Genomic DNA, 13,592 nt, shown 5'->3' on the forward strand with positions numbered 1-13,592 from the left:
CCGATGGCGCCATCTAGAGTGAGTAGAAACAAGCAAACATTTGTAACTTACGGTCACTGAGATCCGCCCGTGCCGCAGCAACATCTTCGAGGCCACGTTCAAACAATACAGCCACTCGAAGCCTACACGCCGAGAATATGAGTATGGCTTTCGGAAACGGTGCCCACTCATCACGAATACTTTGCTGTCGAAGCTTCTGGACACAAATTTGAACCAAATATAAGCCTTAATTTGAAACTTTCGGGCCACACAGTGAATGACGACGAGTCCATAGGTTCGAGGCGGATGGCAGCCGCTTCGGGCAGTGCCGCCGTGTTTCTTTTTCCGGCGTGATCGTCTGCTCACCCTGTCCGTCATCTGGATGCGCTTTGAAGGCGGACGAGCTAAGGACGAGCGGCGGATCAACCCTCCGTGGAACTGATTTTCGTGGAGCCGTCCGTCGTGTGGATACACCGTAAGGAACCAAAGGTGTGAGCTGCAATTAGCGCTGATAAACCACTCTCGTCATTCAGACCCTCAATGTCAAATTCAGAACCGCTAGAAACGCTGGCCAAGAACACGCCGGCCCGAATGACTTGAGGGCACAGGCTGAAATTCAGAAGCGGTAGAACAACGTTGTTATTAGTAACCGTGACCAGCGTATGCATAACAGCAACGTCCCTGTTGAAAAGCACGTCTATGATAAGGCGAAGCACACATTCACTGTCAGGAACCTGTGGCTGAGCGGTCAAAGTGACGTAACTGCTTCCGGTGACAGACCCGCATAGTGAAGTGAGCACAACTGCAATGGGACGGTACTCGAAGCATCGGCGAGTTGAGGCAGTTCTAACTGATGAACGCTGGTCTCGCAATCGATGAGAGCAGAATTAGTGCATAAAGTCCAATCCAAAAATAACGTCGTGAGGGCAGTTCTTGATCACTGCAAGGACAACAGAAGTAGGGCGACCGGCTATACTTAAACGCGCAGTACACATTCCAAGAACAACCAGCACGCTGCCTTTGGCCACACGAAGAACTCGGGCAGCTGCTGGGGTGAGGACCTTCTTTAAACGTCTACGTAGGCTAGCACTCATCAGAGAAACGTGGGCTCCAGTGTGGACGAGTGCTTGGGCAGATACGCCGTCTATTTTAACGTCATATACGATTCTCCTTGTGGGCACAGACACAGCATTTCCTCCAGTAGTAGGCAATGCAGCACCACCTTTGAGGGCTGCATTTTAGCTTTCCGAAAGGGTGCGGCCAAAAGGGGACAAAAGACGACGTTGCTGCTGCGAACGTGAAGATGGGTGACGTGTTTGCGGTGAACGAGACTGGTGTCAGCGCGGCGATGGTGAACGACTGTACCACGTATTCCTAGCAGAGTTGTGAGCGCTCTTAGACTCGGTGGTGGGCGAAAGATTGAGGGCATTTTCAAGAAAATGTCTCACGTTTGTCGGCGTGCGAGGTGTTGAGGGCCATCAGTTGCGAGAGTATCGGGCGACATGACCAATGCGGCGGCAGGTGAAAAGCACGGCTGGTGGTCCGCAGTTCTTCCCACAGTCGGGTTGGGATAACGTGGAGAGAAGGGTCGGGGTTGAGCGAAAATAGTAGAAGGGCGTTCGTTAGCTCTGGGATTGGCGACAGAACAGACAATGTTATCCAATGTTTTCGAATTCCGCGCGAACGATGGCTTGTACGAGGGGAACCGAAAAAGTAGTAGCATTAGGGCTACGCGAACAGAAAGCTGCGGGCGCCATTACATCCAGTTCACGTCGAACGATTCGCACCACGTCATTTCATGGCGACGCATGCTGCTGTGCGGGTTGATCTTCACACGTCGACGTTGCGGCAGTATTGGGAAGCCTGGCGAATGGTTGCAAGACGCGCCCGCTGTTCGAATTGTCGGCACTTTTTATTGATGGTATGAACTGTAGAACAACTTTTGCACATGAACAGAATGAAGGCGTCGTCGGCAATGCCCTTAAGCACGTACCCGACCTTTTAAGCTTGTGTCATGTCGCGATCGGCCTTACGGCAAGGTGCCAGCACGTCCTGGATGTACGAGACATAGGACTCCGTGGGGGATTGGGCACGTGAGGCCAGTTCCTGCTTTGCGGCAATATTACGGCCGGCTGCTTTGCCAACCAACTCTGTCAACTTCTCTTTCTATTGGTCCCAGCTGGTTAGCTCCTGTTTGTTGTTTTCGTACCACAGCTTTGCCGTGCCTCATAGATAGAACATGTTATCAAGCAAATACATAGGGTCCCATCTGTTAATTCCACTTACGCGATCGTACGTAGCCAGCCACTCTTCAACGTCAGCGCCATCGGTTCCGCAGAAAGTTCCAGGATCCTTGGGTTGTAAAAACACAACCAAAGGTGACCGCGACGTAGGTGGCGACGCTGGCGTTGGAGGCGGCAACGACGTCGATCCCGCGTGCCCACGTCATTCATGTTGTGGACATGATGCGACGTCCACTGCTGAGCTCCATTTCCAGTCATGCTACCCCGCACCTCCCACCAATATGTTACAGGGATGTTGAAAGTATATAAATACTGTATTTATATAATACTGTAATATATATATATATATATATATATATATATATATATATATACGGGATAAGTCAGAGTAGTTAAGATGGCTGACCACCAAAAACACGCAGCAGCCAGCGTCTCGCGAGCTTCTCCTTCCTCTGTCTTCTTTCATCCTTCCCTAACAATATATTGCAAGAATTTTTAGCACTAAATTAAAAATATGTATAATACCGAGTATTTCATACCGATGGTTCCAAAGCTACACATTACGTGGGAAGTGTCGAGATACAAAATAGCTGGGGAAAAATAGTATGGGTGCCCCAATGTGCATCAATTTTTACTGCGCAGAGTTATGCAATTTCTATGGGTGAGGAAAGAATAATAAATGAAAACATTGGAACAGCATTATTTACACACTCACTAAGCATACTTACAGCACTTCCGCCTAGGAATGCAGTTTTCCCAATTATCGGTGACATCCTACACAACATAAGAGCCAGGAGGTGGCGACAAAACAAATTTTGCTGGGTGCTGAGCCCTGTCGGAATCTTTGGAAATGAGAAAGCAGATGACTTTGTAGCGAAAGCTCCATATAAGGAAATCAAAAACATAAGAAATCCTTACAGAGGCTGCATGAAATTAATGTGCCGCAAGCTGATCGAAAAATGGCCGTCCGCATGAAGCACTCAAACGAAGAATAAGCTATGCCTTGTAACACCCATCATACAAGGGTGGAAGCCACGTTCACACCAAGGGCGGTTTATCGAAGTAGTCTTATGCCGCCTCTGCATTGAACATACACACCTTACCTACAATTTCTTGCTAACAAAGCCGACAAGCCTGTTTGTGACAAATGGGAAGATGAAATTACAGTAACGCACTGCTTACTCTCATGCAAAGAAATTGAGACACTGAGAAAAAATATTTTACGCAATTTTACAGCAACACATTACATTTCATCCTTAATTAATTTTAAGTGAGGATGCACTGGTTGAGACACTTCATGTTTTTAGCTTTTTAAAATGCCTTTTTCTTAAAAAATTCTAAAGCCCGACCTTGTTCTATTTTACATCCAGTGGCACACCTCATCCACTTTCTCATGTCTGAGAATAAGGCATAGGTGTTTATTTAATTTGTTGGGATCCTCGGGGCGCTCTATCAGAAAAATACTTTTTGAGGGTATCCAGCTTTTTTCAGACATTGTACCTTGTGGTTGGCGCATGATGGCCTTAGTTGCTTATGCGCCAGTAAACTCAACAACAGCATTACATCGCTCATGGAGCGGAAAATCCGTGGTGCGGCCGGCGATGGCGCAAAAAGTCACGTGGTCACGGAGGCGCACTTATGCCACTGGTCGCGCTTTCTTCTTCGTCGTTGTCGTCGTCTTCCACAGCTGGCTCCAATGCCGCTCTTCACGCCAGCGTTCCCATACTGCCCTGTCCTCTGCGAAGGCGTTCACGACATTGACCCACTGCCGGTCGATGTGGTGATTTCGGTGAGTTCTGTCGTGTGCCCCGATGGACGATGCTTCGAAGCAGATCGTAGAGAAACTCGCGCAGTCACAGAGAAAAACCGCGCCAGTAGCCGGTCTATAATAACGCCACGCGTCGCCGCACTGCCAGTTCGGAGAGTTCTGTCGTACGCTCCGATGGACGAACCTTCAACTTCGACATCTGTCAGCAGCTGCGCCCGGCTCCTATGGACGTCCACGCAAGTACGCGAATGAGGCCGAGGCACGGGATGCGCGAAATAATAAAACGCAACGTGAAAAGAATACCATTGCGTTCCGTAAAATGAGTCGTCACTGGGAAGACCTCGCAATACTGTCGCATTTATCCACGTCGAGATACTTTAGTGGCCTTGAATTTTTTTTAGGATTTATGGACTCCGCTATCTGGGCGTACTACACAAATAATTTTTCAGTTTTCTGAGAAGTCGCGTAACATGGCCGAGAAATCCCGTACACATGTACAATCATTTTAATTCATGCGGATGGGTTGGCGTGAATACGGCGAGATTACCAAATCATGACTGCGAGCTCACAACTGTTTTTCAGAAGAGAAGTGTGCAATCACTGTTATCTACCAGCGATGACGCGCATTTTCATGTTAACGATTGAGCATAGCAACCTTAACAGCCTAAGAGGGCAGCAGTGAAACTTAGCCTTAAGATAGGCTATATAATATAAGCACTTCTTGCCAAGCGCACGGGATAACTGCGAATGACGGGAATAATGTTGCGTATACAAGCATCCAGTTCACTATCTTGAGCCTAGTTGCGATTATCTTGCGTTGTGTGGACCGAATGCGGTTGAAAGACTGGTTACAATATTGTGAGTTGAAGCCGGAAGTAATGAAGCAGCCTTACCAGCGGTACTACATGATGGGTTCAAAAACTGCCAATAATCTGTCAAATTGCGTTCATTGAACGTCGGATGTCGCATTTACTTCGTATGTCCAACAATTTCGTCTTTTTCATTTCAGGACCGTTCGTAGTGTCCGACGAAGTGTCGGCTGCGCTGCACGATGGCCGCCCCATTGTGGCACTGGAGACAAGCATCATGACCCATGGAATGCCCTACCCGGAAAATATCAGGTTGTTCGAGGTTAAGCTTCTCGGTTTAAGTTTCTGTGCACGTGCAACAAGAGTTAAAGACGGAAGAACATCACTATTTAAAAAGTATTTGCATGCATGCATTTGGGCACCATTGCCTTAGGCCCTGAGCCAGCCCGAAAGCGTTAAGTGTCGTGTGACTAGCACCACGTACACAGTACCATACACAGCTTGCAGAATTCTTAATTTTCGGAAATAAAGCAGGCCATTTACAAAAGGATAGCAAGCCTTTATAGTTGAAGGATAAATTTCCTATTATCGTAGAGTACAATCATCGCACTTGTAAGGAAGCATTATTCGTTCGTCAAAATTGACACATATAACGTAGGCAAGTGTGCCCCTATGTCTCAATGCGAGCGTCTTCAATTACTGGTCTATACATTCAACTAGTTTTGCGAGCGCAACTATTTTAAGATTGCGGAGTACAAGCACACTAGAGGCAAGGCCGGGGAAGTTAATATCGTTTGTTAACATCCTTCGTAATATCGCAAACAAATTAACGGGCTATACAGAAAGCTGATGCGAGATTGCCGAACTCTCAATTGAAATCTCCATTGAGAAAAATAGCGTAGACGTGCTGGTTTTATGGGACTTACGATTAGCATGCTTGGAAAACTGCAACGAAAACCAATCAAACACGAAAAGTACTCTACAGCTTCAAAGTCATGACAATTTTCTTCACAGGAATAAAGGCCTGCAACCCAGCATTGACGATAGCCTGAGAATGAGACGCAGTGCGCTATGCACCGTTATGAGAGTTAAACAAAGCGCACAGCATAAGGCAAAATATGTTGGAGTCATCAAACTGATGAAACATAATATACACAAACAAAAACCAAACAGTAGTACGCACTAGCTTCTAAAGCACGAGCACTGAAAAACGTAATTCTCCTTTTATGCAAAGTGATAGATGGTGCTCTCGCACTGTCCTTCACTTTCCTGTGATAGCTAATGGCTTCACAGGCTTATCTTCCGAGTTGACTACAGTAATAAATCTTGTCACCGTCATACAGTAAGGGTGAAACACTTTCATGCTGCATTGCTTGCTGCACTTGATAACGCAGTGTCCAAGCTGCCGCACGTAATTACTGGCACAAAGCAGTAGTGGCACTTCATAAACGACGCATGTGTTGTGATTCTTAATTTAGCTCGAATGAATCTTCTTGTACAATGATTGCTACCGACGGCCCTTGTTCACTGTGCTACGCAGAATACTAGCCTGCGTGGCTTCTCTTTTCGTCGTCTTGCTTCTGGACTGTTAAAGGAAAAACAAGCTAACCGTTCTTTTCTTGTAGTACGCAGAAAGAGCTAGAAGCGATCGTTCGAGGTCATGGTGCTGTCCCGGCAACGGTGGGCGTTCACCGTGGGATTCTTCATGTGGGTGAGTGCGCGTATACAATTATATTCAATTTCGTGCTATTAATTTATTGCACAATATTTTAGTGCCTCTAAAAAGCAAGCGCACACTACTTAATGCTTCCGAGGTCGCTCTAACTTCATTAGAAGCTGTATTAGAATGGACCATGGAGGATCACTCTCAACGCATTACTAGCAGTGGATGAGTAAAAAAATTGCTGCTAGTGGCAAATGGAATTAGGCAAATTCACGGATTCATTTCTCAACTAGCGACATTACAGGTCAATCTACATAGTTCTAAAGTGGTCAGACGATACGCATTGCATACCCGTTGGCGAGAAACATACCTTGCGCCGTCTTTGAGCATTACATTCCAGTGTATGGTTTCTGGCAGTGTGCTGTGCAGAAAAATGTTTCGCCCAAAAGACAAAGCATTGATTGTGGTAGCAAATTGCACGTATTAGACAGCTATGCGTAGTATGAATAGTTTTATCAGCTGTATAAATGGATGTAAATGTTCGCTTACTACATTAGGAAGCACAGGTTGACGTGCGCGCACAGGAAATCATGAACACATCTCACTCCATGACCACAGACGCTATGTCAGGAGGCTTGCTTGATGAAGAGTGGCAGCTGTGGTGAGCAAATTCTTCTTTGTGCAGCGTCTCGCTTCAACGCGGACTAAGCATGCGAGAACACAGCGCACACGAAGCCAACAACTTCTCGAATCGGCTTGCCTTCGAAACTACCCCAGCTTACCTCCCAGATAGGACGCGCTAAGCCGCGGCCGTAGTGGAAGCGGGCGTGCGGCACCCCCGGATGGCACCCCCGGACTGACCCACCTGGGGGAAATCGGCAGTCGCCTCTTCCTGTCTCTCTCTCTCTTCAAACATTCGTCCTTATCTCTCACTTTTATCTTTCCTGTCTTCTTTTCTCTTCCAGTTACGTCCTTTCTCCACGGCGGCAAGGGTTAACCTTGTGTGGCTATCCTACCTTGGGTACACCATATTTGGTTATAGTGACGGCGTACGACTGGCGTCGTGCAGTCTTGTACACAAGCTCTGCCGCGTCCCCGCGTTGGGCTCCGTGGTGGGCGGTAGGCGCTGTTGCCGAACACACATTTTTCTCATGGCAGCGCAAGCCTCTATTCTCTATGATCGGCGTCTGAAAAGATGCCACACCGAAGCAACGTTCCAGTTCTCTTTTCGGAGCAACGCTCCATCATTTCCCAAGTTCTATGTACTGCACAGCGAAAACAACGTACCGGTGAGAAAGCTCTCTCCATTCCTTGTGGCCAAGTGCCTAAAAGAAAAAATCAGACCTTCATACAAAGCCTCAAAAATGTCTAGCGGGGACCTCCTCCAAGAACTAAATGACAAAGAAAAAGCGCAAAAGCTCGCAGAACTTACCAGTATTGCTAACGCAACAGTGCCAATTTCAGCGCACAGAACACTTAATACAAGCAGGGGTGTGATATCAGAGGAAGACTTTATTGGTTTGAGCGACGAAGAACTACTGGAAGGTTTCCAGGAACAAAATGCTACTAAAGTCCAAAGAATTGTCATCCGTAGGAAAGACCAAGCAATCCCCAGAAAACATGCTATACTCACCTTCGGAACAAGTGTAATGCCTACCTCGCTGGATGCAGGTTATGTAAAGGTAAATGTTAGACCATATATCCTGAACCCCAGACAATGTTTCAAATGCCAAACGTATGGACATGCTTCGCATGCATGTCGAGGACGAACAACTTGCGCTAAATGCAGTTTGAACAATCACCAAACTGACAATTGCACCTCAACGCCACTTTGTGTCAACTGCAAGGGAGATCATCCCGCTTATTTGCGGTGCTGCCCTTGCTAGAAAAAAAGAAAAAGAAGTAATTGTTCTAACAGTCAAAGAGAAAATCTCGTTCTATGAAGCTAGAAAGCGGCTATCGTACTTTCCGCAAAGAAGTTACGCCGATGTGACGCAGATGGGGGCCGCGTCAGAGAGGCTTCAGGAGTCCTCCGAGCCCACGCGCAGTGGTCCCGCAGTGACCCATCCCGCCCCCGTGATGGAAGCAGCCGACGCTGCTCCATCCTCTTCAAACGCCCTGCCGACACCAGTCCCGCAGGGCCCTAAGATCAAGCTAACCCCAAGGCCCGAGACACGTGTCTCGGCGCCTAACTATCAATGCTCCAGCGCCTGAGAGAGAGCGATGGAGGTCGACGCAAAAACCCCGGTGTCATTGACACCAAAGGACAAGCGCTCTCTCTCGAGAGTGGTAAGAGGGACGAAATCCCAATAACTATTCAGAATAAGAAAGCGATAACGTAAAGATCATCGCTCATTTGTATAAGCCTTTTAAAATCCATGTCACCTAACATCTCACCTATTATTCTTTCCGTAGTTCCAATTCTTACCTTTCTATTTCAATATGGCTTTTATTATCCATGGGAATTTTAGAGGTCTCATACACAATCTAGGTGACATCAAAGACATTATCAACATCTTTTCACCACTTGCTGTATGTCTTCAGGAAACAAATCTCGGTCCAAAAAATAGTCAAATTCTCAAAGGCTTCACCGTTGTCCGAAGGGACCGCGAATGTTCCACCCGTTTGTCAGGCGGAGTGGCTATAGTCGTGCAGGGCGGAACTCCTAACCGAAATGTTCAATTGAATACATCTTTAGAAGCCGTAGCTGTGACTATTCTATATGACAAATCCATCACCATTTGCTCACTGTACATTCCACCGCACACCCACTTCACTACTAAACAATTAGAAAATTTAACAGATCACTTACCGGAATCATTTGTTTTAGTAGGGGATTTTAATGCTCATTGTACTCTTTGGGGCAGCGTCAAAACTGACCAAAGAGCACAGCTGGTTGAAGATTTTATCTTATCCAATGATATCTGCCTTTTAAATTCAGGTGCCCCGACATACTTTTCACCAACTGCCCGCAGTTTTAGCGGTTTAGATTTAGCTTTTTGCTCACCATCACTTTTTAATGACCTTAAGTGGTAGGCCCTCAACACGTCATGTGGTAGTGATCACTTTCCAGCAGTCATTAAACTCCTATCATCACCACCAACCTTAACCACTAGGCCACGCCGATGGAAACTAAAGCTCGCTAACTGGCCGTTCTGCACGCCACGCCATGGCACAAATACATATCTTCAATCAACAGTACAGTAACATCAAAACGAATGTGGGACCAGGTCGGAAAATTAAGAGGAGAGTACTCATCATACACAATTCCTCTACTTACATGTCCAGGCACACAAACAACAATACGAGAACAGGCAGATATACTTGGCGAACATTTCCGTGATGTATCCAGTTAAGGGAACTATACAAAGGAATTTCTACAATACAAACAGTCTGCTGAAAAACGGAAGCTGCCCACTACTGGCGCGTCAAATGAACCGCACAATTCCCCCCCCCCCCTGACACAACAAGAAATAAACAGTCCTTTCTGCAGGGAGAACAACAGCGCCAGGTCACGACCGTGTTCACTATGCCATGATGGCTCATCTATCTCAGGCATCTGTAGACGCTCTCCTTAAATTTTTCAGCATAATCTTGGAATCTGGTATAATGCCCGAAGAGTGGAAAAAAGAAATAGTAGTTCCATTTCTAAAAGCCGGTAAATCCCCAACATCCGCAAGCGGCTACAGACCCATTGCCCTCACAAGCTGTTTGGCAAAATCATATGAAAGCATTATCAATATAAGACTTTCATTTATTTTAGAATCAAAAAACTTCATAGACCCCCACCAGTGTGGATATAAAAAGGGTTGTTGAACCACTGACCAACTTGTCCGTCTTGAACATGAAATTCGACATGCATTTTTACACTGTCTTGCAGTTTTATTCGATTTAAACAAAGCCTATGATACAACATGTAGATATGGAATTTTAAGAGACCTGGCTGACCTCGGCATCCTTGGTAAAGTGCTGAATTGCCTAGCTGATTTTATGTCTAATAGAACATTTCAGGTACGTCTGGGTTCAGTATATTCTCATACAATTACGCGGGAAAATGGCGTTCCACAAGGCTGTGTTCTCAGCACGACACTGTTTAGAGGAAAAAGAAACTCAGTTAATAAAATTATACCGTCGTCTCTTATGCATTCTGTTTACGTAGACGATATCCAAGTGGCTTGCCGCGCGTCAGATTTGCCAACCTGTGAAAGGCAGCTTCAAATGACTATAAATAAACTTACACAATGTGCAGACAAAAATGGTTTCCGTTTCTCCACACAGAAAAGTTACTGTTTTGTTCTCACAGAAACGAGGGCTACACAGCAATCCAGTCCTAAAATTGAACGACACCATATTGCCGGTGAAACAAGGCCATAAGTTTTTAGGAGGAACCTTTGACACCAAACTTAACTTCCTAGCTCGCTTTAAAACACTAAAGATAAAAGCAAATACGGCTCTAAATATCCTTATTTTTGTCTCATATGCACTGGGGTATATATATATATATATATATATATATATATATATATATATATATATATATATATATACACATACACATACGTATGAAAAAGGCCAAGGTCACTGTACTTTAGGCAAGTGGTAACAAAATTGAAATGAGTAATTACAGGCCAATATCGGTATTGCAAATATTTTAAAAGGCTCTGGAGAAAATTATTTTCAGTAGACTTTCAAAATTTTTAAATATGCACTCTGCGATTGCAGCGGCAGAATACGGTTTAGGTCAGGTGTATCGACAGACAGCACTTCTACATCAAAAAAGGTCATACTCGGCAAAATTGAAGCAACAAAGCTCACACTAGGCATATTCGTAGATTCTACAAAGGCGTTTGATAGGATTGATCACCAAGCTTTGTTAGAAAAATTACCCTATTATAGCATCAGCGGCATTACACTTGACTTAATAAGGAGCTATCTTAGCGATCGGCACAAGTTCGTGTCAGTAAATAGGGAAATGTCCATGCTCCCGAAAATCAAACGTGGTTTACCGCAGGGAAGTATATTAGGCCCTCTTTTATTTAACCTTTATATTAATGATATTGTCACGTGGTAGTGACTGTTAGGAAAGCAGCAAAACTCTGATTAACGAAACGAGCGTTTTATTGGGCGAACTTATGCCCTCAAAAACAGGCCACACTCAAACAACGGTAGCGGCGAACATACTCGGCGATCGTCGAAAATCTGATCAATGGGTCAAGCGCGTCGGCTTTTATACACCAATCGTCGAATGTTGCAGACTAATCGCTGGGACCCGCGTGTTTTCCACAAAGTTCTACACTATTTGCGTCGCGCATACATGCATCAGATTACACAAGGTTCGGCAACAACAGACAGCGGATGGAACCATCAATAGCATTCCAGAAACTTCCGACACATGCAAGCGCGTCCTGCGCTGTGTGATAACATTTTTTAGGCGGTGAAACGTGTCGCCCGAGAAACACAAGTACCCGTGTCAATATCCCCCTCCTAAAAAGCATCGACCCTATGCTGCAAACAAACGAAAGTAATATAGAAAAGCACTCGTTGCAAAGAAAACAACAAAATAAGGAATTTCGTCAGCGTCCGTAAAAGGGTTTAAGACGCACCGCGTGGACCACTTCAGATCGTGCGCGCCGCCGCGGTGAATGCGAGATGCCGTCTGGCACGACCTCTTAGACCAGCGCGCCAATATATCGGATGACCTTGTAGGGTTCGAAATGGCGTCGCAATAGTTTCTCACTCAGTCCTCGTCAGCGTATCGAGACCCATACCCAAACACGGTCGCCGGGCAGGTACTAGACGAAGCGTCGTCGGAGGTTGTAGTGTCAGCTGTCTGTACGCTGCTGGTTCTTGATCCGTAGGCGGGCGAGCTGTCGAGCTTCTTCGGCGTGCTGGAGATAGGTAGCGACGTCAAGATTCTCCTCGTCAGTGACGTGCGGCAGCATGGCGTCGAGCGTCGTCGTCGGGTTCCTGCCGTAAACCAGCTTAAACAGCGTGATCTGTGTCGTTTCTTGCACAGCCGTGTTGTAAGCGAAACTTACGTACGGCAGGACGGCAACTCAGGTCTTGTGTTCGACGTCGACGTACATTGCTAGCATGTCGGCGAAGGTCTTATTGAGGCGCTCCATAAGACCATTCGTTTGGGGGTGATAGGCCGTTGTCCTCCTGTGCCTTGTCTGACTGTATTGCAGAACGGCTTGGGTGAGCTCCGCTGTAAACTCCGTTCCTCTGTCGGTAATGAGGACTTCTGGAGCACCATGTCGTAGCAGGATGTTTTCGACAAAGAATTTCGCCACTTCGGCTGCGCTACCTTTTGGCAGTGCTTTAGTTTCAGCGAAGCGGCTGAGGTAGTGCGTTGCCACGACGATCCACTTATTTCCCGTTGTTTACGTCGGGAAAGGTCCCCAAGAAGTCCATCCCGATCTGCTGGAATGGTCGGCAAGGAGGCTGGATTGGCTGCAGTAATCCCGCTGGCCTTGTCGGTGGTGTCTTGCGTCGCTGACAGTCTCGGCATGTTCTGACATAACGGGCGGCGTCTGCGGTCAGGCGCGGCCTTTCCTGTATCCTCGATAGTGTCCGGGAAAATCCGAGGTGCCCAGCGGTCGCATCGTCCTGCAGGGCGTGCAATACTTCTGGACGCAGTCCTTATGGGACAATAAGAAGGTAGTTGGCGCACATTGGTGAGAAGTTCTTTACGAGTAGGTTGTTTTAAAGCGAGAACGTAGACAATCCTCGCTTAAATGCCCTATGGACAACGTCGGTGTGCGCTTCCCAATAATCGACGAGGTTTTTCAACTCCGGATCTGCTCGGTGCTGTTCAGCGAAGTGTTCTGCGCTTAAAATGCAAAGGAAGGCGTCATCTTCATCATCTTGCGGCGGTGAGTCAACGGGGGCACATGATAGGCAATCGGCATCAGTGGTTCCGACCGGACTTATAGGTTACAGTGATATCATATTCTTGCAGTTATAGGCTCCACCACGCGAGCCGTCCTGAAGGATCCTTTAAATTCGCTAGCCAACACAAGGCGTTATGGTCGCTGACGACTTTGAATGCCCTACCATATAGGTAAGGGCAAAATTACGCTGTAGCCCAAACCATGGCGAGGCATTCCTTTTCGGTTGTAGAATAATTG

At 46.5% G+C, this 13,592-nt stretch overlaps 1 protein-coding gene across 1 annotated transcript in view; it reads left to right on the top strand.

Annotated features, from left to right (window-relative positions):
• The window catches only part of LOC142580104 (pseudouridine-5'-phosphate glycosidase-like), a 345,078-nt gene that overhangs the window by 50,437 nt on the left and 281,049 nt on the right, over positions 1-13,592 (top strand). Inside the window, exons 3-4 of the mRNA XM_075690900.1 lie at positions 5,000-5,111; positions 6,425-6,510. Of these exons, the coding sequence (XP_075547015.1) occupies positions 5,000-5,111; positions 6,425-6,510 (198 nt within the window). The remainder of the gene's footprint in view (positions 1-4,999; positions 5,112-6,424; positions 6,511-13,592) is intronic.

This window comes from Dermacentor variabilis, chromosome 4 (assembly GCF_050947875.1).
Source record: "Dermacentor variabilis isolate Ectoservices chromosome 4, ASM5094787v1, whole genome shotgun sequence".
Lineage (NCBI taxonomy): Eukaryota > Metazoa > Arthropoda > Arachnida > Ixodida > Ixodidae > Dermacentor > Dermacentor variabilis.